Raw genomic sequence first — 25,744 nt, 5'->3', positions numbered from 1 at the left:
AATCCCAGTTAAATACATTGTGATTCTATATTGTAACACAGTCAAATTTAAAAGTCCATAGGGGGTGAATACTTTTGACAGCCGCTGCATTTATTCTGGCAGAATGAAGGTGTGAGTCTGGGGATCCGGCTGTGAGGGATCTGAACCTAGCAAGTCTGGCGCGTTTTCTTTCCGCACTTAATAGGCAGTTTGACGTTGACCGGATTGTGTTAAATGTGGGATTGGGATGAGGCCCTCTGTACCCGTTCCTGTTCAGTTTCATGTTGTTGTTACCGGAGGTGACAGGAATTGTTGTCAATGGGATTGAGGATCCAATATTTTTAAAAAGAGAAGTTCAAAAGGCATTTGGAATTGGAAAAACTGGGAGTGGGCCTCAGGCTTCAGGGATACACGAAGGATGGTTCCGTGACGACCCCGTTTCCCTCTCTGCCCTCTTTCAGGGACCGGGAGCTGGCGGAGGCTCTGGACTCTGGCGGCTGCGACCTGGAGACAGTGAGGAACATCATCCAGGGCCGAGAGCTTCCCACCACACAGAGGGCCAAGATCTGGAAGGTGAGCAGTGGGCTGACTGGAGAGGGCGCAAAACCAGACAGCAAAACTATTTATACCAGCGCTGGCTAAATATGCTTTTTGTGGGCTGGACTGCTCTTTACAGTAGGGTAGGTGAGAGAGGGTAAATACACCAACAGCAGCCAACTCAATAGCCAATCAAAATCCATCATGTTGGTGAGTGCAGGAGGGCTACCCAGAATCCTCTGCTTCCTGAGGGATTCATCTCTGGCATTGACTTTATACAGACAACATGTGGGCCTAGTCTGAAGAACACACTAGACGTTATTTATGGTTTAGTAATTTTGTAGGCCTATGTCTGCTTTTCTACTTTTTTTTTAAATGTGACCATTAAAAAAAGCTCCTAGACATCTGCCAGGGTCTGCCATCAGCACGGCACAAAGCCATCCGACTGGCCCATCTCATTAATAATAATAGGGGACTGGAATCAGTAATAAAATAGAGCATGTTTTTAGACACTCATTTCTTGATTGCCAGACATTTTATCGTAGTTGAAATGTAATCGTTGTGGCACAACATTAAGGGGAAACAGCTCAATGTATGTTCTTCCCTGAGCATTTTCAGGCTACCTTGAGCATCACCCGCACCCATATTTATCCATTTAGTGGTTCTATTATCCTCCTAAGTGTGAGTTGTGAGCAAGAGTGAACCTTTGTATTTTACAATATCGAATGACGTTCATTCATTGCAGCTTGTGAATGAATGGCAGTGACCCACAGGCGTTCTATACCAGAGTTCTCTTCTATAGCTCATGCAGGCAAAGTTATGTTTGTTTACTTTACAGATGCACTTACCCTTATCCACCCTATTGTTTAGATTACACTAATAACTTAAAGTGGGGGTATTAATTTTGACCTGCTTAGAGAGTAACAAGTTCCTAGAGTAACTTGGTAATTAGGACCTTAGATAGGAGGGCTATGTGTATCATGTTGAATATGAGTTCACATTTGAATCTTTGGGCCCCGGTGCGTCTATGTATATGTCATCTATTAATAAAGTGTTTTTTTTTTAATTTTGAACTGCCAGGAGAAATAATGAAAATGCACTGTCCTTGTATTTTCTTTGGCTGTCCTGTTTGGCGCTGGGTTGCGCTTTATATAGCTGTGCTTGAAAATGCTTTCGTTTTGCCAAGCCCTGTCTCCTGTCAGCTGACAGTATTGAAGAGTGTGGTGTTGCTCTTTGTTTTCTATATGTCTGCGATCCTGCAGTCATGTCTTTTTTCTCTTGGGGAGAGCAAAGCTTACCTTTGTTGCATGAACTATGAAGACCGAGCAGTAACTCTGCAGTTGTGCATCCCTCTTTCTGCTGTTCCTCATAGCAGGCAGCGGACCTCACAGAGAGACATTCTCAGCCCATGGCTCTGTCTACAGAAGCAGGCAGCTCCCTGTGTGGAGTCTCTATTAGAGTCCTGTTTCCAAAGACCTGCAGTTCCTGTCTCTGCATTCCCAGAAAGCGAAAGACTAACACACAGCGATGGGATGGTTTATAGTTTCAGATCATCCGTTATTAGTCACCCGGGCTCTGACTTACTGTACGTTGTGCTACACTGGTTCTTGAATCTGAAGCTCTGGGTTGTCAAAGGTGTGATTTTGAAACTCAAGCCCAGGAGCCCCGACCTGTTTTCACTATGGGAATTCCGGGACAGGAAGTGGAAAATCTCAGGTCAGGGGCACATGGAGGGTGAGACCCGTGTGCAGGTGGCTTAATCACATCCTTAAGGAGCAGGGTGATTCTGCAGGCTGTGTGGATTTGAAATACAGTATATACCATGTGAATGCAATATATTAACATAATAGAAGGTTGAGCAATATTTTTTTTTACATTAAAATGTTAAGAAGGGAAATGTGTAGCAAGGGAAGAAGGAACTGTTCCTTTTATGTAAATAACTGTATAAAATTGGACTGAGCAAATGACTCAGTGGTTTGGCTGCAGGGCAGCTCATCAGCAAGGTTGGTATTGGGAAATCTGCCTTTCGCCGTGAACTCCTGGGGTGTAAGTCCTTTTGAAATGTGAGATCAACTCATGCTTTGATTTTGTTGCCAGTTGTTTTTGCTTAAACTGGATTAAACAGACATTTTCACTGCCATCTGAAACTGTGCAATAATGTGTGGAATTACAAATAAACGGCGTGTGCATTAGTCCCGATTAGAGTACTTTTTCCTTATTCATCTTCTAAATAATCATCATCAGAAATCAGTAAATCAATCCAGTTATCAGTGACTTATCGGGGTTTACTTTGTCAGGAGAAATAGTACCTCTTTTCTATATGAATTTGAAGTAATCACAGTATTTCAGTTCCCAGCACCCCCAGACCCATTGTTTGATTATGAGGTTATTCTGTCTGTGGTTCACACTCTCTTCTTGTGCCTGGTCAGATCGCACTGAATGTGGCGGGGAAGGGAGACAGCCTAGCCTCATGGGATGGCTCACTAGACCTGCCCGAGCAGACTCTCATTCACAACAGGTGCCAGCAGCTGATCGGTGAGTTTTCTCTTCGTCAGGCTGAGTGCTCATCAGGGCCTTGGGGTGAGCAGTGCTGTATCTCGCCCTTGGAGACTGTTACTGTGCAGTAAAGTTTTAAAAGCACTTAACTGTTTAGTTAAGAGCAGCTCAATCCTGGAAATGTACAGTTCAGCGCAGAGTTCTTTCAGATGTTCCATATACAAACTAACTTTAACAACATGAAACATAAATAAACCAAGCACCTAGCTTTGGTGTTTTATCTTAGCCTAACATTATATACCCCTGGGACCCACATTAAGCTCTGCCAACAATTGGTGCCGAAAATATGCAAAAACTCAGAAAGTCTGAAAGGACGTGAATACTTTTTTCAAGGAACTGTATAGAACGGGGCACCCAGTTCATCCACCCACTGCAGTGTAGGTCCCTCCTGGGTACTGAGCTGAGGGGTTCTGCGCCAGCAGCCTCACGACCACAACAGAGCAGGTGGAAGAGCGAGAGACAACTTCATCTGAGTTAAGGCAGAAATTTAGGGAGGCCAGGCTGCAACCTCAGACTGCAGTGCGCCAGAACACAAAGTTTGTTTATGAAAGCAGAATTATATTCTACTCTATTTAACGCCGCATGTACAAAAGTTCTTTTTCATGGTATACCCTGATCATTTGTCTTGACCAAACAAGTAAGCATTAAATCTCGTTGGATACATGCACTTGGATCAACGGAAGCTTTTTGACTGAGAGATGGGAATGCCCTAAGTACATGTATCCGCGCTGTTCTCTTGGGATGTGTACAGTACAAAAGACAACGCTTTCGCTTAATGTGCACAGTACAGACAAGCACAATAAATAGTAATAACTGACTGTTAGTCTGTGCTCAGTGGAGGGTTCTGTGCAGTCAGGAAATCTGCTTTCAACAGTACAAAAGACAACACTTTCAACCAATGTGCACAGTACAGACCTGAACGATTAAATAATAATACCTGTTAGTCTGTGCTCAGTGGAGGGTTCTGTGCAGTTGGGAATTCTGCTCCGTCTCTGCTTTGCTCAGTGTGACGGCGGTGATGGAGAAAGATGCTGGCGGGGGAGTGAGAGGAGAGGCATTGAGCCCTGATGCACCGATACCAGGGCCTCTGTGGCAGCAGGCCAGACCGCTGTCACTTGACATTGCCAGCCCAACGCCAGGGGAGTGTAGATCACAAGGCCAAAATGTGCAATTCCGTGCATAAGAGACTTAAATGCAGATCCGTCCTTGATGAAAATGAGCTTCTATGTCCCAGAGAGGCGGCAGCATTGCCCCAGCAACCAGAAACTGTTACGACCTTAAAAATATGTCTAGGGTTTGACCAAAAGCCGCAACATCAAAAGAACACTCAAGAGATCGGATTCCCCTGGGAAAACGGATCAATTTTATTATCATCGCAGATCCAGGGAACCAGAAGTCGACGTTTGTATTCAAATCGGGAGGGGGAAGTAAAAAAAAAAAAGAAAAACCCCAAGCAAAGCTAACTTACTATAAAAGAAAAATAAGCAAACTAGATAGACTAGAACTGGGGAAAAAATAATTGGTCATGCTTAAACAATAAGGCAGTACCACAAAACAAGTCTTCCGCGTTCTATACCTCTCTACACTAACTCACCAAACCAAAACAAAAACAAAAAAACATACTGTACAACACGTCTTTCCCCATCCTAAAAACCACACACCGCTCAACTGTCTCCGTTCCCCATATCCGATCTCTCAGGGCCCCCCGTCTCGTCTTCCCCTTTTAAATGCCTCCCACCTCATCTACTTAATTAATTGGCAACACCTGGGAAAAGAGGAGAAAGCAATTAGAAAAAAAAAAGAATAACACTACAACCAAGGACCGTAACAGCCCCACAGTCTTTGAAGCTGGCAATCCCATGAGCCAGCAGTGCAAGAAAACCGGTCAGGGTCACTGGCTTGGCGGACAGTGGCCGTGCAGCGCCAGGCTGGTACGTGTGACACAAGGTACTGCCTGTTTCGGGTAGAACCACAGAGCCCTTTCCAGCACGCTTGACTTTCTGCGTTTTTCATGCATCTTCTGGTGAAGAATGAGCACCTGTGGCAGAGTGAGCTTCTCTCTCCCGTGAAGGCCAGAGAGATGTTCTTAACAATTCAATTCAATTTATTTTCATACAGCGCTTTTCACAACAAGGTTGCCCCAAGGTGCTTAACAAAGCAAGTGACCATACATGTTGTGAATACAGAACAGAAAAGACCAGAAGACAACGGAGGAGAGGAACCAAAACTCCTTAGTAAGGAGAAAAAACACCTCTAGGGGTCCAAGGTCAACTGGCTGCCCAACTCCTTTGGGCATGCTAACATTATATCATTTAAAAGAAGGAAATAAATGAATGGGGGTATTCATCCATCCATCCATCCATCATGTCTTCTGTATGTCAGTACAGTACTCTCTGTAGACCAGCAAAATCCTCCTAAACGATAGCTACTTGTACAGTATATATAAATGATGTCCCTCTTGGATCCATGGCGGCGATGCAGCATCCAACAACAACAAGAGGCCAAGCATTCTAGTTCTCATTCACCGGTCCCAGCCCTCTTTTGTACCTATACACCTCCTCTCACACAAGGCCGGGTCGGGGATGTTTTATTTATTTGATATGGCTCGGGGGATCTTAGCACAAGCACCTCTGCTGAGGCAGCTGCTTTGGAAAATTGTGGAAGCTTCCTGGCTTGATTGTGTAAGGGGGGTTAAGAATACAACAAAAAGACTTTGGCACGAGACAGAAACCACCACCTTCCAACTGCTGTCAGAACTTAACTAAGCCCCGCAACACTCCTGACAAGCACAGTTCAGCATGGGGAAAAGCAAGTTTCACACATTAGACTCCAGCTCTCTTTCCATCCCTCTCTCTCTCTCTCTCTCACATCTCTTGCTTGTCTTTCTCTCCCTGACCTTGCACTCACTGATATCGTGTTCTCAGAGAATAAAGGAAGCTATTTGTTACTGATTTTATGTATCGCACCAGGAAGAGTAGGGGGAATTCTGGGTATCTGCCTTACCTCAGAACTGGCATATAATCAGATTTCCTTAAAACACCTGCCGTTGCCATTCTGAGATGAGGTGCCTGTGTGGGCTTGTCCAGAAACAGCACTGCTTTCTACACAAGTGAATTGGCAATAAGAGGAGTGCTTCCTACAGCCGTGTTTGAGTGTGTTTGATTAACTTGGGGGGCTGTAAAGGTGGTGGAATCTATCGTGAAGAGTGCAGGGAGACTAGAAAAAACAGTCTGTTTCTCCTTGGGGAGGAGAGATTCGTTCTAAGACGGCGAGTGTGGACTGTGAGTTTGCATAAGTATTTTTAATATGTTCTCTTTCTGAAGGGACTGCAGTTGAATCACCTTTCAATAAAGTAGAAAATCATGAGGTGGCTTTTTTTTTAAAAAAAAGAAGTGCATTTGACTTCGTCCAAGCAGCGTGTGAATTGATTAGCCCTTCTGGCACTTGCTGTTCGCTCAGAAGCAGGGAGCTCATGTTGAAGGAACCAAGCCTGCTCTTGCTGTGGCGTTGTTCTTATTTTAATGATTGTTTTTTTCAATTGTTTGAGAAATCTTCTCAGTTTGAGAGAGTGCTCCTAGATATAGTACATGAATAGAAAATGAGAATTAGGGTTTAGAGAACCGATGACAACATTTTCCACTAGGGTCTGCCGACCACACTTTTTCGAGAGTGGAAAATCTGCCTTTTTGGTGTGGCAAGATAAAAACCTTATGTTTTAAATTTTTACAGGGTCCTCATAAATTAAGCCCTGTGACACATTTCACCGTGTTGATCTCTTACACCGGGGAGAGAAACCCGCTGAAACCCTGGTCGTGGCCCTGTCTCTAACCGCCTGCTGTGTGCCCAGACCCGTTGTCCATGTCGGAGGAGGAGAGGTCATCTGCGCTGGCGGACACCGAGTCGGTCATCACCTTCTACTGCAAGTCCAGGAACATCACCTTCACCGCAGATCTCAGCTGGCCGGACCTCCTCCGGCCCCTGCTGACCCTGCGGCTGCCCCGCAGTGACCTGTACAACTGCTTCTACGCCATCATGAATAAGTACATCCCCAGGTAACCCTCTCCTGCCCTCCGCCTTCTGCCGTGGGATCAGTCTTTCAATTCCTGTTTAAAGAGCACTCCTTTATTAAATATTAACGCTAACTAAGTATTAAGATACCCAGCATCTTGTTTGCTTAACTGAGTTCTTTACTGCCATTACTTATTTATTTGGCTGATGCTTTGATCCAACATGATGGGTGTTTGCACCCATTTATACAGCTGGGAGTTATACTGGAACAGTTGGGGTGAAGCACCTGGGTCAAGGTACTGTACAACTGTACCAACTGTGTCAGCTGTATTGTTTCCCCTGGGACTTGGTCGCTGTCCACACTGGTGCCATGGTTTGCAGTTCAGATTTTAGGAACTAAGAGAACTGGGCTGTGCTTCACTGATCTGTGTACATAAGTGGAGAGGTGCTATTTATAGAGGGCTTTTTTAATATTCAGCAAATAATATGGGATGGGGGCTCAGTGGTTAGCGTCAGTGCCTTGCAGCTATAGGGGCCTTGGTTCAATTCCTGGGGTGTATCTGTGTGGAGTTAGTATGTTCTGCCTGTTTTAGAATGGGTTCCATCTGGGTGCTAAGGGGACCCCACTCCTAAGATATACTAGTAGGTTCATTGGTTTCTGGGAACACAGCTCTTGGTGAGAGTATGTGTGTGTCTGTCTACATGTGATGGACTGGTGTCCGTCCAGTCCAGGATGTGCTCTTCCTTGTGCCTGTTGCTTGCCAGGATAGGATCTGGCTCCCCTGCAGCCCTGGATTGGATAAAAGCGCTTAGAAAAATGCCTGGATGAAAAAAGGAAGGTGTATTTCAAACGCAGCACAGGGTGCCCTAAGAGTAACAGCACTCCAAAGCTTTCTTGTCTGTGTATTTGAATGTTCTTACTATGGGGTTTTCACAGTTATTAGGAATTGAATTCCAGAAACACGAGAGACTGTAAACTACACAGGATATTGACACAAATGAAACATAGTGGCTTTTGACTTTTTCTAGAATTTTGCCTTCAGCAGCTTAGCAGTCAGGTTGAGAAAATAGGGTAATTATTAATCCAGTTTAGGAAAATGGTAATAGATTATGGTAATAACGTGTTCCGTCATTTATTTGTACGTTTCCATCCTTTTCTGAGTGATCACTCACCATTTCACCAAGGACCACTGCTGAATCCTGTGTTGGCTTCTGACTTTCCTCAGTTCAGTCTAGTTGCGGACAAACGGCGTGCTTTTCAAAATGGAGATCATAAGAACGAGGTCTCTGAATCGGATGATGCTTATTGTCACTGAAGATGTTTTATGTAAGCCCAGAGAAAGCCGCGATGTGCAGTAATCCGATTCACTTTTAGAAACGTAAATGGAATGATTTGGTTCTCGTTTTCAAGTTTTGAAAATCAGTGTTTCTTCTATCAGCGGAATAGTTTGATAAATCTGCCGTTTTCCCATGCTTTCACTTAATCATGGTTTACGATACTTTACTACGCCTGTCCATGCCCTGTTTGTCTGCTCCACTATATTCAATTCAATTCAATTTATTTTTAAATAGCGCCTTTCACAACACGGTTGACCCAAGGCGCTTAACAGTGCAAGTGACCATACATGGTGTGAATACATGGACCATACTGTATGGTTCTTCTATAGTGTGGGATAACAACACTATTTACAGGAGATGGTATTCTGCCTGTGTGTTAAGCACTGATCTGTGCTGTGCTCTGTCTCTGCAGGGACTGCGTGCCAAAGGGCAGGCCCTTCCACTTGTACAGGCTGCTGCTGCAGTATCACGAGCCCGAGCTCTGCTCCTTCCTAGACACGAAGAAAATCACACCAGACTCCTACGCCATGAACTGGGTAACTCTCCGTCGCTGTTGTTCCGATTTCTTAGTCTGTCCTCCCTTGCGCTCGGAAAGTATTCCCTATTACGGGCTTATTAATGAAGGTGGGGGTATTTTTTTCCACCTGGGCTGTGGATTTTGAATATTTTGTGAATTTACAAATCTGTCTGTGAAGACCTTCAAATCAAGAATTTTCTTTCTTCGCTGGAGGACACGAGTAACGCCGATGGAGACATCAGCGGTCCTTTCAGGACTCCGAGCTGGCACTCAGTCAGACGGTGCAGACCAAAGAAGGATACAGACGGGGAGGAACTTTTATGATGTTGTTCTCTAGAGGAAGAAAAATGTCCAGTCATTATATTAATGCAGAGCTGTCTCGGAGATCAAGTTCTTTAGAGGAAAACAAAAGGAAAAACTGTGAGGAAACAGTAATGATTGATGTCTAAAGTTAAAGAACATTCAATTGGCCATTGCTCCTCGCAATAGTAATATTGATCTTCTCAGACTACTGCAGACCTGAACACAGTAGGCCCATGCCTTCTGGTTTTAAACAGTAGCTGGTGACTGAGGTATGAGACATTCACCAACACTCCAGGTTTGTGACTGTGGAAGGCTGGAACTCCCTAGTCTTTCTTCTAAGGTCATGAGCAATCTAAACGTGGAGGATAGAGTGCGTTGGCCCAGGAGAAGAGAAAGATTATGGTTTTCCCCCTACTTCTTAGATTAGGAAACAAAAGAAGTCACCTTAAATCTTAAATTAGATAATTCAATAGAACTGTAGTAGAAGTGCCACTTTGTACGATGAGTTAGTGTTCATAAGAAGAATCATTACATTTAATATTGAACAATATATCCTAGTTTCATTACAGGGTGCCAGTTTGTGTTTGGAGCTGTATATAAGCTGCCTAGATCTGTAACACAGGTCATGTGGGTCACACATCTCTGCCGTGCAGTTCACACCCACTGAATTATATGGTCTAATTTTAAAACATCCCAGTGTGGCTTCTTCTGTATACAGAGGTAGGGCTTTTCCTTCTGACTGTTGACCCTGGTGCGTCTCTGCACAGCTGGGAAGCCTGTTTGCCAGTCACTGCACGCCCGAGGTCACCCAGGCCATGTGGGACATCTACCTGCAGCAGGCCGATCCCTTCGTCATCTTCTTCCTCATGCTCATCATCCTCGTCAACGCCAAGTAGGTACCAGCGCAGCGGTCTCTCAGCCTCACCCCCTCTGAGCCCGACATTCTGCTCCAGGAGTGTCAGACCCTCTTACTGCAGTTCCTGCAGGGCCTGGTGTCTCCTGCTTTTTAGTTCAACCCAAAATGTCAGTTAAACAATTAATCTAATTATCATTTTAATTGGACAAATGATTTTTAAGGCCTTTTACAGTTGACTATTGAAAAAAACACTTTCAGTGAAAGTACAGTTACCTGTACATACCTTAAAGCCTGGTTAGAAGTATTAGCAATAACGCTGTTAATTAATTAGACCAGTTTGTGGAACTGAGAGCTTGGGTGGAACAAAAAACAAACACTACGTGCTCTCATTGAATTGGACACCGGCTGATATAAATCCAGCTGCACTGTGTGGTTTATCTGTGTACTAGACCTTTAGACAAACTGCACAGCTTCCAAAATACGGGAAGGGTAGAGTAAATTCTCGGTCAGCAGACGTTAAGATTTGTCCCGTGGACCGGCCAGCCCACCAAAATACACCTAGCAAATTATTTAACATACAATAGACACGTCTTAATTTAAAAAGTGATAAAGTGCTAACTTTTCTGTGACTGTATGTTTTTCTTGCTTAAAAGCCTTAAAGGTGTAATCAAGCTGGTATCGGTTGCTCAGCAGTTCGTCTTTTCTTCTTTCCCCCAGAGATAACATTCTTGCTCAGGAAGGAGACAGTAAAGAGGACATCATCAGTAAGTGTGTTCTGGATCGTGCTGCCCATGTGTGACTGGAGAGAGGCTGAGAGCCAGTCTCTCTCTCTCTCCTACATCTCTTTTTTTATCTCTCTCTTTCTGCTACTGTCTCTGTGCTGAGTGCTGCCCCTGTGATGATGCAGAGTCACAGACACTGCAGCAGGGCAGCTATAGACCCAGGCTGGAAGATCAACTCTGATTACAGAGCAGTCTGAGCCATTTCAGGTTTTCACAGCTGAAGGCTTCTGAAAACATGTCATTATAATCAAGTGCTGTACGTTTCAGATTTAATCTCTGAAGTAGATCTTATAAAATCTCCTCAGATTTCTTTGAAGTCATAAGAAAGGAGGCCTTTCAGTAGTTGATAAGACCCTTGGATCAATCGAGATGTTCCTGTAAGGAAAGCCATCCCATGGCTGGGTAGCTTGTTCCACACTTCCACCACGCTTTGGATAAAGCAGTGCCTCTTGTTCAGTATAGTCTTATTAGCATTGTCACTCCAGACTCTTCTTCCTTTTGAGCAGTGTTGTAAAGCTCTGCTCCTGGAGGCTTTGTGTCTTCTGGGTTATGTTAATTCTGGGGCTAATAAGTAAATTCAGTGCAGTTCATTTAATAAGCTTTGACCTAGATCCAGAATATGTTGTAGGCAACTGTAATTTTAATGAAGGGAATGATTGAGCTGTCAGCTATAAAAGACCTTATGAACCATCCTGTATGTGTTAAAGTACGAAAATAATTGTTAATTGTTTAATTGAATGAGAGGGAGATGGGGGCTCCTGATTCATGGCTCTGTGTGTGTGTGTTCCAGAAATGCTGGAGAGCTCCCCTGCTCACCTGGAATGTGAGGACGTTGAGGATCTCTTCTCTTTGGCCCAGTACTACTACAGCAAGACGCCCTTGTCCCTCAGGAAGGTACTGAACGTGCCGCTGAGACAGCAGCCCTGAGACTCCTCTTCCCCTGCCCTCCTGTCAGAGCTAGAAATGTGCAGTCACCGCTGAGAAAGGCCCTTGAACGCAGATTGAAAGGGCTTCTCATTCAGATCGATTTAGTTTAGTACTGAACACTTCTACATGCGTACTCATTTTCAAGTGTGAATTCCTTAAATAAGAGGGAAATGACAACATGCACTTTATGCTTAATTTATTAATGGACAGACAGAAGTGTCATATTTATTACAGGTACACTATAAGTGTCAGCTATATAGAAGTGTAATATTATGAAGTTGTACATTTTCCTTATGCTCATTACTCTACAAATCTTTGTTGTCTCAAGTAAATAAGGTACAAGTAAATTAGCAGCGTGATCAAGCAATATGTTTTTCATCTGCTCTTTTTTGCACCTGTGACTATTCAAAGTTATGTAATGTCACAGGATATGGAAATGAATGAAAAGTTCGGGCCCTCGTGTGGGGGGAAGCAGTCTTGTGCTCACTGAGCTCACCTCTTCCTCCTGCCTCTCTGCCCGTCTCCTTGCAGGAGAACCAGAACCTGTTCGGCAGCAGCCTGGTGGCTCTGAAGGAGGAGGAGATGGACCTGAGCCAGGCCCTGTGTCTTCCCGTCTCTGTTCCCGAGATCCTGCAGGCCAACCAGCAGCAAGGGGTGAGTCATGTCGCAGCATGACGTCACTTGAACCAGAACAAAGCCAGGGCTGCACTCATCTCGCGCATCAGGCCTTCAGACTCGTCCCCATTCAGACCGCTTTCCACACCTGCGCTCTCTTACAACCAGAAGTCATCGCATTCTTCAGAATTTGGAGAAACCCTCTTTGTTGCTGCCTGTGATTTTGACGTGTGGTTGACATGTATTTCGTGATCTTCATGTTAAGCTCTGTCTGTCTGGCAGGAGGGGGTGCGCTTCTTTGTGGTGGACTGCCGGCCGGCGGAGCAGTACAACGCCGGACACCTTTCCACAGCCTTCCACCTGGACTCCGACCTGGTAAGGACTTTCCCTGTCTGCTATCATCTCTCTGTGTCAGTCCTGCCTCGTACTGACCCCGTCTTTTGGTGTCGGCGCTGTGTCTGTGTTCCTGCCTCGTACAGACCCCGTCTCTCGGTGTCTCTGCGCCGTGTCTGTGTTCCTGCCTCGTACAGACCCCGTCTCTCGGTGTCTCGGCGACTTGTCTGTGTTCCTGCCTCGTACCGACCCCGTCTCTCGGTGTCTCTGCACCGTGTTTGTGTTCCTGCCTCATACAGACCCCGTCTCTCGGTGTCTCTGTGCCGTGTCTGTGTTCCTGCCTCGTACCGACCCCTTCTCTCGGTGTGTCAGCGACTTGTCTGTGTTCCTGCCTCGTACCGACCCTGTCTCTCTGTGTCTCTGCGCCGTGTCTGTGTTCCTGCCTCGTACCGACCCCGTCTCTCGGTGTCTCTGCGCCGTGTCTGTGTTCCTGCCTCGTACAAACCCCTTCTCTCGGTGTGTCGGCGATTTGTCTATGTTCCTGCCTCGTACTGACCCCGTCTCTCTGTGTCTCTGCGCGTTGTGTTCCTGCCTTGTACCGACCACGTCTCTCGGTGTCTCTGTGCCGTGTCTGTGTTCCTGCCTCGTACCGACACCGTCTCTCGGTGTCTCTGTGCCGTGTCTGTGTTCCTGCCTCGTACCGACCCCGTCTCTCGGTGTCTCTGCGCCGTGTCTGTGTTCCTGCCTCGTACAGACCCCGTCTCTCGGTGTCTCTGCGCCGTGTCTGTGTTCCTGCCTCGTACAGACCCCGTCTCTCGGTGTCTCGGCGACTTGTCTGTGTTCCTGCCTCGTACCGACCCCGTCTCTCGGTGTCTCTGCGCCGTGTTTGTGTTCCTGCCTCATACAGACCCCGTCTCTCGGTGTCTCTGTGCCGTGTCTGTGTTCCTGCCTCGTACCGACCCCTTCTCTCGGTGTGTCAGCGACTTGTCTGTGTTCCTGCCTCGTACCGACCCTGTCTCTCTGTGTCTCTGCGCCGTGTCTGTGTTCCTGCCTCGTACCGACCCCGTCTCTCGGTGTCTCTGCGCCGTGTCTGTGTTCCTGCCTCGTACAAACCCCTTCTCTCGGTGTGTCGGCGATTTGTCTATGTTCCTGCCTCGTACTGACCCCGTCTCTCTGTGTCTCTGCGCGTTGTGTTCCTGCCTTGTACCGACCACGTCTCTCGGTGTCTCTGTGCCGTGTCTGTGTTCCTGCCTCGTACCGACACCGTCTCTCGGTGTCTCTGTGCCGTGTCTGTGTTCCTGCCTCGTACCGACCCCGTCTCTCGGTGTCTCTGCGCCGTGTCTGTGTTCCTGCCTCGTACTGACCCCGTCTCTCGGTGTCTCTGCGCCGTGTCTGTGTTCCTGCCTCGTACAGACCCCGTCTCTCGGTGTCTCGGCGACTTGTCTGTGTTCCTGCCTCGTACCGACCCCGTCTCTCGGTGTCTCTGCGCCGTGTTTGTGTTCCTGCCTCATACAGACCCCGTCTCTCGGTGTCTCTGTGCCGTGTCTGTGTTCCTGCCTCGTACCGACCCCTTCTCTCGGTGTGTCAGCGACTTGTCTGTGTTCCTGCCTCGTACCGACCCTGTCTCTCTGTGTCTCTGCGCCGTGTCTGTGTTCCTGCCTCGTACCGACCCCGTCTCTCGGTGTCTCTGCGCCGTGTCTGTGTTCCTGCCTCGTACAAACCCCTTCTCTCGGTGTGTCGGCGATTTGTCTATGTTCCTGCCTCGTACTGACCCCGTCTCTCTGTGTCTCTGCGCGTTGTGTTCCTGCCTTGTACCGACCACGTCTCTCGGTGTCTCTGTGCCGTGTCTGTGTTCCTGCCTCGTACCGACACCGTCTCTCGATGTCTCTGTGCCGTGTCTGTGTTCCTGCCTCGTACCGACCCCGTCTCTCGGTGTCTCTGCGCCGTGTCTGTGTTCCTGCCTCGTACTGACCCCGTCTCTCGGTGTCTCTGCGCCGTGTCTGTGTTCCTGCCTCGTACTGACCCCGTCTCTCGGTGTCTCTGCGCCGTGTCTGTGTTCCTGCCTCGTACTGACCCCGTCTCTCGGTGTCTCTGCGCCATGTCCCGCCTGTCTCACTTCGGGTATCGGTCTGTATGGCAGATGCTGCAGAACCCCTCAGAGTTCGCCCTGTCGGTAAAGTCCCTGCTGGAGGCTCAGAAGCAATCGCTGGAGTCGGGCTCCATCGCCAGCGGGGAGCACCTGTGCTTCATGGGCAGCGGGCGCGAGGAGGAAGACATGTACATGAACATGGTGCTCGCCCACTTCCTACAGGTCAGGGGGCGCACGCCCAGTCTGGGGGAGAGGGATCTTCTGTTCTTAGGCACTGTAATTCATTGATTAAAATGCAGAGCTTCTCAGGGGATTCTTTACAAAACACTGTATATGCATCACATTCTCCATCCCCAGAGATAAACTCCTCTGTACTACCCTAGAACGATTTGATTAATACTTTCTTTTTCTGTTACAGAAAAACAAGGAGTATGTTAGCATTGCGAAAGGGGGATTTATGGGTAAGTATGCAGAAAGCATTCTCTCCTGGCCTTGTTGCCTTATAAGTAAATTAGCAGCGTGATCAAGAAATATGTTTTTTATCTGCTTTATACAGCCACTCCACAAAAATACTAACCGTAAAACCTAAAGGCTAAGTCAAAAAATTTTAATTCAGAGAGCTTTATTGGCGTGACCGGTGAATTACAGTGTTATCACAACAATACCAGGTAGTAGAACACGTACAACAATACCATCATGGTTGTTTTTATAAACATTCTTCCATATGTTCTCCCATATTGGAAGCTCTGAGTTCCCCCCACCTCCCCCAGTAGGATTGATAGTTGTTATGATTCTGGAAGCTGTTCAGGGATATGAATTATTTTGGGGAAGAAGTCAGGTTTGCCCAGTTTCTGTGTCCAGGCTAAGGTCACTGAGCTTGTTCTCTCTGGGTAGATGGATTGCTTAAACATAATTAATAACCTCTGTCAGTTATATTAGATCTGTGACCCAGCCCTACAGTCTGTAGTTTGGCCCAGATAAAGGCAGGAATCCACACCCCAGGGTGCACTGGGTAACTGTGTGTGTTTCAGCTCTGCAGCAGCACCTGGCCGACATCAACGTGGATGGACCGGACAACGTGTACGTGCACTGGATCGTCAGCACCTCTGGGGCTCGAGGCAGCCTCAGCTCCGGAGCTGACGTGAGTCCCCCTGGGCAGGGCATGAGCACGTGAAAGTTAAAGCCCCTATAGAATGAGGACGTTGTTTGTTGTAATAGAGCTTGCCGGTCTCTCACACACACACACACACACACACACACACACACACACACACACACACACACACACTGATTTCGTGATGCACAAAGACTAAAGCTATCTGGGGCTGTCTGGCACGCACAGTCAGCTGGAGGCCATCACCATCTGGAGATAGACCGCAGTACTCTTGTGCTCTCCAGGGCATTTCCTAATAAGAATGGGAGATAAATATCTAATACAAATCATATCCTGATTCTAGCTTCTCCCAACCTACCCTTCGTCAAGAATACCGAGCCTCACAAGGCATGTTTTCTTTGTTTCTCTGGCAAAGCTGCATAACAAATTCATAACCAGGCTGCAAACTTAAAAGAGGAGAGCGATTTACAATAAATAACAAGTACACATTTGGGTCAACGTTTAATCCTTCGTCTTCATATTTCTATAGTTCCGTGAGAAGCAAAGTTCTGCATTCCACATTTGTAGAAAAAATAGAACAATTTGGAATTGAGGCACAAGCACTGGAAGAAAGAAGAGCAGGAACCTCTCTCATATCAAATTAATGAATCCTATTCAAGACTTAATTACTCTAAAATGTCCGCTAAACAATTGGAAACGTATTCCCCTATTTAAAATAGTGCATCACTGAACAGTGAGAGATGTATTTTAGCATTGGGAGGATAGGAAGTCAGTATTTCCAACTAATAGAATACAGCAGTCCATTACTTAAGGCCTCAATCCTTGACTTTTTAGTGCTCAAATTGCCTATATGGGTTCTGGGCACTTGATGTGTTAAAGGAGGTACTGTTTCACTATTTCTTTTCTCCATTCCCTTTACTCTGTGTGTGTCCTTTTTATCCCTTCTTCTCTTTGGATACTCTGAGAAGACTTACTTAACTGCGAGGGTCACTTTTTAAATAAAAGGTGAAATGGTCAGTCGTTGTAACTGCCTCAAGTGAGATAACCAGATGAAAGCAGATTAATTCAAGGATGTCCATTGTTATACCTTTTAGAATAGGGTGCTTTCATGAGAAGCCCGAACACCTTGGTCACCCTCCCTCATGTGGTATAGTTTTACATTTGCCTATCGGAGCATGTAAATATTTATCAATTAGATTGTTCTACAGTTTAATAAGAGAAATTTAATAAGTGAACATCTGAATATGAGCAGGCAAGTAAATATTTTATATTCCCATTTTTTTGGAAACGTCACCGGAAAGCACAGTTTTCCCTTTTGTGACTTAATATTATTTAGGAAAAAGTCTAGTTTTCAATCTCTGATCTGAGAATATAATAATTTTAGGTAATGAGAAGAGAGGTCATTTGATTAATCCGGCTTGATTGGTGGTAGTTTATTGAGCCAAGCAGCTATCTCGTTTATGGAAGGATCCCACGCTTTATTTTCTTAAGCTGGGGCTAAAACAATGGTGCAATCAGAACAGGCACTTTGGTCCGTCTTCCACACGTAATTCCCAGTGGAGCCTGCAGGAGGCGCACTCTCATGGGCTGCCTTTCTCTACCCTGGTAGGGCGAGTCTGTGAATGGGGCCAGCGATGGCAAAGGAGTGAAGTCCCTGGTCAACAAGATGACCTTCGCCCTGAAGTCCAAGTCTGTGAATGTGAAGGAAAAGGTGATCAGCTTCATTGAGAACACCTCCGCCCCTGTGGACAGGTGAGCTGAGCCTGACTGAATCCAGACATTCCCAGAGGTGGCCCACTGAGAGTCACTGCAGGGGGTGTCTAACCCTCATCCTGAGGAGCCACAGTCCCAGGTGTGATGAGGGCACCTCATCTCTAGAGTCCTTGAAGCCTTAATTGTCAAGCCTTAATTGTAGCGCTTTTTCACAGGTGTTAAGCAGCAGATGGCTTTATAGGCTCCAGACCCTGCTGTACAGTAGTCCCTGATTTGTAGCACTGAGTACCCATGTTCTGAATATTCTCATACTGGAATGGAACAAAGAGTTAAACGTTTGAACTGATTCTGTGAAATATAGAAAAGGCAGAGACTGGCACATTGTTGGCCAGTCCTGCTGGGGCTGAGACTCCTGGAGTCGGGGGGGTAGGATCATGGATCAACACAGAGAAGCCGTGTCCCGAGAGAGGCCACTGAGCTACTCCTGGTACCCCATCTCTCTCGCAGGCATTCGCCCCGTGCCCACCTGGCGCTCTGGTACCTTGAGAGCTTTTATGGGTTCTTTCAAGTCCTTTTAATACTTGTTAATTAATTTTTTGGAATTCTCCAGCATGTCTGAGATCTAATAACTGTCATTACTGCCCAGGCATTTTCACTGTTGGTATACATTTCTTGACAATTTCCATTTTTGTTTGTTTTTGTTTTGTTGGGTAATTCTGCAGGAAATATATATTTTTTCTTCCTCATTAATTTTCTCATGTTATTTCGCCTCTCCTCCTCCTCCTCCCTGGTGCGTCTGGGGTCTTTAATGCGCAATAGAATCTCTTTCAATCTGCCCTGGCCAGAAAAGGCAGTTCCCGATAGGTAAGAGCCGCGCCCCGAGTCTGCGTCTGTGTCCACAGCATGAGCACTGGCACCTCCTCACCCTCGCCCTTAACCCGTGTGGCACTGCCAGCCTGGTGACCCTGGTGCATGGCCACCACCCCCCGGCTAGCCCAGCAGGAGAGCCGGCTGACACAGAGCACATTCTCTCTCACACCACACTTGCGCCACCTTCGTCACACCCTGGGGAATTCCACAGCACGTCTGCAGTATAACTTAATGTATATATGCATGTGTACAGGGGGAGTCAATAAGTGGAGCAGATCCTAGGCAGTCCACCTTGTAGGCAGGAAAGACAGTTTCGGTTTTCAGCTGTCCCCAAGCAATGACGTGCAAGGGGACGTCAACCTGTCATCACTATGGCCCGATACAGGAAGTGAGCTTGGAGACAATGAGGCCCAAGAATTGCTGTAGGGCCACCAGCCCATACTTAAGGAGACAGAAATGTGTGGCTGCGCAAAGGCACTGTGATTACGAATGAAGCCGTGTTCTCTCTGTGGTGGATAATTGGCAAATTATCAGCAGCCATATCACTCTGCAACTCACCACTGGCAACCCACTGAAGCTCAGCAGGTGTGAGCCTGGTCAGTACCTAGATGGGAGACCTCCTGGGAAAAACTAAGGTTGCTGCTGGAAGAGGTGTTAGTGGGGCCAGCAGGGGGTGCTAATGCCCCAGTATAGTGATGGGGACATTCTGCTGTAAACAGGTGCCGTCCTTCGGATGAGACATAAAACCGAGGTCCTGACTCTCTGTGGTCATTAAAAATCCCAGGGCATTTCTCGAAAAGAGTAGGGGTGTAACCCCGGTGTCCTGGCCAAATTTCCCATTGGCCCTTACCAGTCATGGCCTCCTAATAATCCCCTTCTATGAATTGGCTTCATTATTCTGCTTTCCTCCCAACGTTCTGGTGCCAGGTCCAGGTGGATGCTGCACATTGGTGGTGGTGGAGGAGAGTCCCCATTACCTGTAAAGTGCTTTGAGTGGAGTCCAGATACAGTATCTCCTTACTGAAACCAATTTTATATTTTATATATAACTCTTCACGTAGCTTCCCATAACATTTAGACACTTTTTTAATGTTTAACCTTCACCTGCCGTCATCTTCCAGGATCTTGCCATCACTGTAGGGACACTTCCTCAAATTGTGTCGTCGTGTGGATAGTAGTACCCATACACACATTCACACACCGCATGGCAGAGCTGTGTCTGGCTGTATAAAACACCTTCAGCTAAATGCTCCCTTCCTTCCTGTCCTTTTAAGATCTCAGAGATGCAAGTTATCGCAGGAAGCAGGGCAGCACTTTGAGCTCCTTGCTCTGCTCAAGGGGCGAGGAGCTGTATTACTGCTGATGGTGCTTTCGATACTCCAGGCTGTTGCTCAGACAGCTGTGGCATCCTGCTGGGCTCCGAGGGCTTCAGTGCCACCACTGCGTCAGTCCTGGCGTTTCGTCACTAACACGGGCTTCGCCTTAGCTCCTACGTCTTTAACCTCTGATCCAAGCCCCGGCTCTGTTCTCTGTCTGCCTGCCCATCCTCATCGCTGCCAGATTTTGTTCAGCAGCGCCTGCCATCACAGTGCGCTAGTCCACTGTAGTGCCATCTGTCTGCCTGGAAGAACATCACACCAGGGACTCTGTCAGCGCATCAACCAATGTCTGCCATTAAAGAGCTAACAGCCAGGTCTCGGATGCTGCGCTGGCCTGGTCTGCGGCAGTCAGGCCAAATGTTTTATTCAGATGTTCGCACATTGTAAGACTAGAGACTGTGCAGACTCTCCACATTCCAGCTGAGACATAACCTATTATGTTTCAGGAGGGACAGTTACTGTATTACCACAACACCAGCCTGTCCTTTTCTCTCCCTTGTGGTGTACCAGGATGAAATAATGAAATTGGTTGGAATGCAGTCCCTTTCTTACATCTCTCTCACCTGAGGACAAGTATAAAGAACAATCTGTTTTATATAGTATATGTGTATAAATTCAAGCACAAGTGGATCACTAGAGGGAGATAATTTAAAGGGGTTTTCTTTGGCTGTTAGTTTCTCAAACAGTGCTGTTATCTTTTTGCAGTAGGAAATCTTCTTTCCATCTTTTTTTAAACTAATGATTCTTTTTCTCCTCTTAATAACCTAGTTCATTTCTTTTCATTGCAGAAAAGCAAAATGCGCAAGGTCTTTGTGCCCTCTGTCTTTTTAACTGCTGAATGCTTAATAGTGCTCTTTGTTGCTAGGCTCGTTCTGTGTAATTAATATTTATGTATGTGGTCAGAAATGGGTAAACAATTGGATCCAAGTTCCTTGATCTTGAATAACTTACAAGCATCATGCCACATGCCTTGGTGGCCACATTCAGGTTTGAGTTTTCATTTTAAACGCTTTGAGAAGCCACCTTTAAAGGCTCTATATAAAATAAAGTTTATTATTATTATATTTAAAAAACAGTACGTACTCACAGCTGCAAAAGCCAGAAGGCTCAGGATAGCAGCTGGCAGAAGTCACGTCTGTGCCATTTTGAACCGATGAGGTTTTTTTGCTGTGTGCACATCACGGGTGCGTTGATGTTCCTGGGACCCTGTTGAGACTGTACTGTTCCTGTCTGTCCAGGCATGTGAGCAGCAGTGACCGGGTGGGGAAGCCGTACCGCGGGGTCAAGCCTGTGTTCAGCATCGGGGACGAGGAGGAGTACGACACTGGTAATCACAATCTTACTTAATTAAGAGAAAACGGGGATCTTCAGTGCCTTTCTGTTGTTACTGTGATCTATTTTTGTCATCTTAAAAAGTTGAGGAGCCTATCCCAGGAATTCTGTGTGGAGTTGAAAACAGGATTGGAGCTGATAAGTAATGTTCCCTATGATTTTTAATGGCCTGTGTGTGCAAAAATTTCAAATTTCAAATTCAAATTTCACATTTTTTTCCCCCAGTGACAAGAACTTGTGCACACTAAATTGAGTGTGTGTAAAATTGTAAACCTGAAATTATTTTTTGTTAATATAGTCATTCATATAGAAAAATAGAGATCTAAAATACCGGGACAGCGATTGAAAAGGCCCAGTCATAGAGACTGAGTGTCAAGCAAACATGAGCAGTGAGGTACGAGGCTACGAGAGCATAGATATCGATTATCGAGTAGCAATAATAATTGCACACAGCCAAGTTGGGCCTCTCGCACCCAGTCTCCATGTGGTCAATTTAGAATTTTTCAATTGCCGACTGTGTTTGTTTTATTATCATCATATTTTTTTTGTGTGCAATTCTATTTCCTGTGTGCGCTGATTTCATGACCTGTGTGCGCGCCCACATGTGCACAGCTTAGAGGGAACATTGCTGATACGTTTAAATTGAGTGGGCTTTTGCGACTTCAGGAGCTCCAGCCGGTTGCCAATTCTTTGTCATGCCGCAGATGAGATCGACAGCTCCTCCATGTCAGATGACGACAGGAAGGAGATTGTGAACATCCAGACCTGGATAAACAAGCCGGACATCAAATACCACGTGCCCTGCAGTGAGGTGAAGGAGACGGGACACATGTTCCCCAGGTGAGACAGGCGCGCGCGTGCAGGCAGCGCATGTCAGTCCACGTTCGCAGCCATGTGATCTGACACAGTGGGCCTCAGACTCGGTTCCTGGAGGGCCTCCTGTCTTCTGGGTATTTTCCATCCCAAATCTGTTCCCCAGCTGCACTAACTAACTGCATAATTATATGAGTCCTGAAGGTGTTTTTAGAATGGACTGTACGTTTACTGAGTGATTAACTGTAATACTTAAGAAATATCCTGTAGATGTCTAAGAAAACCATTAGGTTAACTAGAAAAACCTAAGAATCTGAACCTATTTTAGAACAACCTATAAAAGACAACACCTGGTAGGAACTGAGTATGAGACACACTGAGGTAGCGCTTTTCAAGTAATTACCTTGAACACGTTTGTACCGATTCAAATCTGAGCACAGCATAGAGAGACATTAGAGCCGATCCTGTCAGGGCAGGGCACAAAGGTGGGGTTGGCACAGTGAAATGGGATAGAGATTTAGGTTGAGATCCTGCTGTTTCAAGCCGCATGGTAAAATTGTCTAAATCTCCGTTTGTTAGGGTTATACTGACATTGAAATGTTGGAATATACATGCAATACCCATGCAATGGAAGATTAGTAACTGTTTTTAATTATTTTAACTACATTTTTGGTCATCAGTTTTTTTTTTCTGTGAAAGCATAATGTTTGAAAGAGCTGTGCTTTTTTCTACCTTACCGGTCCACGTCCACTTTGTGTGTGTGTGTGCGTGCAGTCATCTCCTGGTGACGGCGACACACATGTACTGCCTGCGCGAGATCGCCTCCCGGAAGGACTTTGCCTACATCCAGTCCCGACAGGCGCTGAACTCCGTGGTCAAGATCACCTCCAAGAAGAAACACCCCGAGCTCATCACCTTCAAATTCGGGAACAGCAACTCCGCGGGCGTGGAGGTGCTGGCAGTGGAGAGGTAACCCTGCTCCGTCTGCAGAAACCGCCAGAGCACATGGGGAGGGCGGGGGGGCTACCATGCAGGTTTTGGTTTGAATAACTGGCACAAATTAGACTTTTTGTCCTAGGCTTTCCATAAGGATCAAAATCCTTTTATGCTTACTGTTGTGGTTACAGACTAACCTTTTTGCCACTCAGCTACTGTGCTCGGTTCCTTAATTTCAAAGTCCAAGGGGCTTCAGGAGTGACTGCTTGTTGCTTCTCATGAGATGCAAGCACTAGTGTGAGAAACGAGCGATTTTGCATGAGCCTGCATACCCAACAAGGGAGTGCTTTGCTCTGAGGGTTTCCCTGGTACCGGGGCACGAACAGTTCAGTGTAACCTCAAGCGTCGTGGTCCTGCTTCTGGCTGGGAGTGTAACTCTCTCCCTGGTTCTGGCCTCTTTTGTAGACGGCTGCACTTCAAGGCTCCTGTAATGTCCCCTCACCCTCTGTGCTGTGTGCTCTGCCCCTCCCAGGTACTTGATACCCAACGCCGGGGACGCCACCAAAGCCATCAAGCAGCAGATCATGAAGGTGCTGGACGCCCTGGAGAGCTGATAGCAGTAGGGCCCTGGCGGAGAGGAGGATAGCGCCACCAACCTGCAGGAGTGAGGAACTGAGAGGGGTCCATATCCGCAGGGGAAAGGGGAGCTCAGCTCTCTGGACTGATTAAAAAAAAAAAGAAAGAAACGGTGTTGTCTTCTCCTTGTGTGCCAGCACGGCGAGCTCCGAGAGATCCCGAGCACTATAGGAGAGCAAGACGACTCCCGGGAAGAGAGCGTTCGAGATTCTAAATTATGATAATTCCATAATTCTTCACGGTTTAATTTTCTTTGGATCTTAAGAAAAAAGATTTAAAAGATGCAGTGTATTATTATAGCTCCTCTTACCTTCTGTTTCTAGTGTTGACCTCTAGCCTTAATGAGAACAGGTGCAAAACAGTTTGTGAGCACTCCAGTCCAAGCTAAGACAGTTGTTCAGTGAGGAGCTCTGCAAAACACTTGGTTGGATATTTGATCACTGAAAATTGACTAGTTTTTGTTTTTAACAACCAGCAATCTTTTCATTTGACTAACCTGCTTGAATTTCACAGAGATTTCTTTTTCTTAACCATTGCTGGACAAGTACTAGAGAGCGCAGGAGTCACTGGGAGAACAGGCCCTCTCTGCTGCTTTGGGATCCTGAATGAGTGAGTTCTACTCCAGTGTTTAGGCAGTGCCAGTGTACATAAGAACCCTGTGCCGTTTCTGTAGTGGTGATTAAGTCACTCTTCATTCGATTGACGCATCTAGGGAAAGACTGACTGTCCAGTTTGCTCAGGCCAGCTCCTGTGTACACATGCTTGTAAATGAAATATGATAAAGTTCTGATTCCTTGTTAAATCATTTTGATACCTGTCCTTATAAGCTTCTAGCCTTAACCCATACCTTGCTGTGAATTTAGGTGAAACTCTATAAATATTTCCTGTATATATTTTACACTTGTGTTAACTCTAAACCACAAACACCAGACCTGGAAGAAGTGCATTCTGGGAAGAAACAAATTTCCAGTTGAGAACTCCCACACAAGGAAGGGGACCGATGTGGGATTGACAGGATATTGTGGGCACCCACCATGAACTCAAGACATTATCTCCCTTCCTGTGTCCGGCTTCAGTCTCGCCGTCCTCATCCCAGTCTTGGCTCCAGATTTTAAATTTCTGGAGCTCTCCGTGGGCACAGAAGGTGACCCTAGGGGTTTCTGCCGCTCTGCTCTGGGAGGAAAAGAAAGCCTCCACCCCTGCTTGCAGCTGACAGGCCTCAAGTGAATTTAGGTGTAACAATATAAATATTTACTGTATATATTTTACACGTGTTAACTACAAATCACAAACAATAGATCTGGAAGAGTGGATGTGACTGCACCACCATAAATCTAAACGGCAGGTGTGATGACGGAAGCATGATTTTATTTGTTAAACCAGTTCTTAAAATCTTCCTTCCCTGCAGTCTGTATACGAATTTCAGTGCACTGTAGCAGTTCCCTACGTGGACAAGCGGGGACAAGCAGTTAAATCTACAGACCTGTATAGTGTGCAAACACTGGCGTGGGGGGAGAGGAGACACAGGTGCTCATGGATAACTCATGGGGAATATTTTTTTTTCCTCCCACAACTATTTTCAAATAACCCTCATTAATAGGCTTCAGCTTTTCCTATCTGTAAAACTTTGTAGTAATTGTTTTGTGTAAACTGCACCTTAAAGTTGTTTTTGTTTTTGTTTTTTAGGGGGGGAACCCTCTGTTGTACTTTAATAAATCTACAAAGCAAACTCTGGCCCTGGCTCTTGTTTTCAAACCACACTGCTGCGGTGTGTCAAGACAGGAAGTTGTTCCTCTTCCCCTTCATTACAAACGTCCGCGCCTCGCTGCCGTTAACAGGGGTGATGCCTGTGGTGGTGAAAACATGAGACAAAAAGAGGTTTGGGAAAGTGTTTCAAGGGGAAAAAAAGTATGCACTTCCTTTAAATATATAATCTTGTTCAGTACTGTTCATAGGACCTACAGTTCCACTGGTGCTATAGGAGGTAAGATTTAACACTTTAAGCTTTGTTTACCTCATTGTACATGAACTCTGGTTTGTCTGTTAAAAACACTAAGGTGCTTTTCTCCAGAGATGGGAGTGTATTCATTTCCCCCTGATGCATCTCTCTA

The 25,744-nt window shown here is 46.2% G+C and overlaps 1 protein-coding gene across 2 annotated transcripts in view; it reads left to right on the top strand.

The window, feature by feature from the left end:
- The window catches only part of tbc1d23 (TBC1 domain family, member 23), a 31,332-nt gene extending 5,970 nt beyond the window's left edge, over positions 1-25,362 (top strand). Inside the window, exons 2-19 of one of the 2 annotated variants that reach the window (XM_088608522.1) lie at positions 441-552; positions 2,946-3,051; positions 6,920-7,124; positions 8,831-8,954; positions 10,006-10,130; positions 10,812-10,858; positions 11,667-11,770; positions 12,335-12,457; positions 12,701-12,793; positions 14,892-15,062; positions 15,259-15,301; positions 15,872-15,981; positions 17,564-17,706; positions 18,487-18,531; positions 21,155-21,243; positions 21,953-22,088; positions 22,836-23,030; positions 23,530-25,362. In XM_088608522.1, coding sequence (XP_088464648.1) covers positions 441-552; positions 2,946-3,051; positions 6,920-7,124; positions 8,831-8,954; positions 10,006-10,130; positions 10,812-10,858; positions 11,667-11,770; positions 12,335-12,457; positions 12,701-12,793; positions 14,892-15,062; positions 15,259-15,301; positions 15,872-15,981; positions 17,564-17,706; positions 18,487-18,531; positions 21,155-21,243; positions 21,953-22,088; positions 22,836-23,030; positions 23,530-23,611 — 2,053 coding nt within the window. In that variant the 3' untranslated portion in view covers positions 23,612-25,362. The remainder of the gene's footprint in view (positions 1-440; positions 553-2,945; positions 3,052-6,919; positions 7,125-8,830; positions 8,955-10,005; positions 10,131-10,811; positions 10,859-11,666; positions 11,771-12,334; positions 12,458-12,700; positions 12,794-14,891; positions 15,063-15,258; positions 15,302-15,871; positions 15,982-17,563; positions 17,707-18,486; positions 18,532-21,154; positions 21,244-21,952; positions 22,089-22,835; positions 23,031-23,529) is intronic. The other variant, XM_088608523.1, reaches the window with a different exon arrangement.
- Positions 25,363-25,744: the final 382 nt, after the last annotated feature.

The sequence above is a fragment of the Lepisosteus platostomus genome, chromosome 2 (genome assembly GCF_059453375.1).
Source record: "Lepisosteus platostomus isolate fLepPlt1 chromosome 2, fLepPlt1.hap1, whole genome shotgun sequence".
NCBI classification, from domain to species: domain Eukaryota; kingdom Metazoa; phylum Chordata; class Actinopteri; order Semionotiformes; family Lepisosteidae; genus Lepisosteus; species Lepisosteus platostomus.
This window is presented reverse-complemented; position numbering and strand designations above follow the sequence as displayed.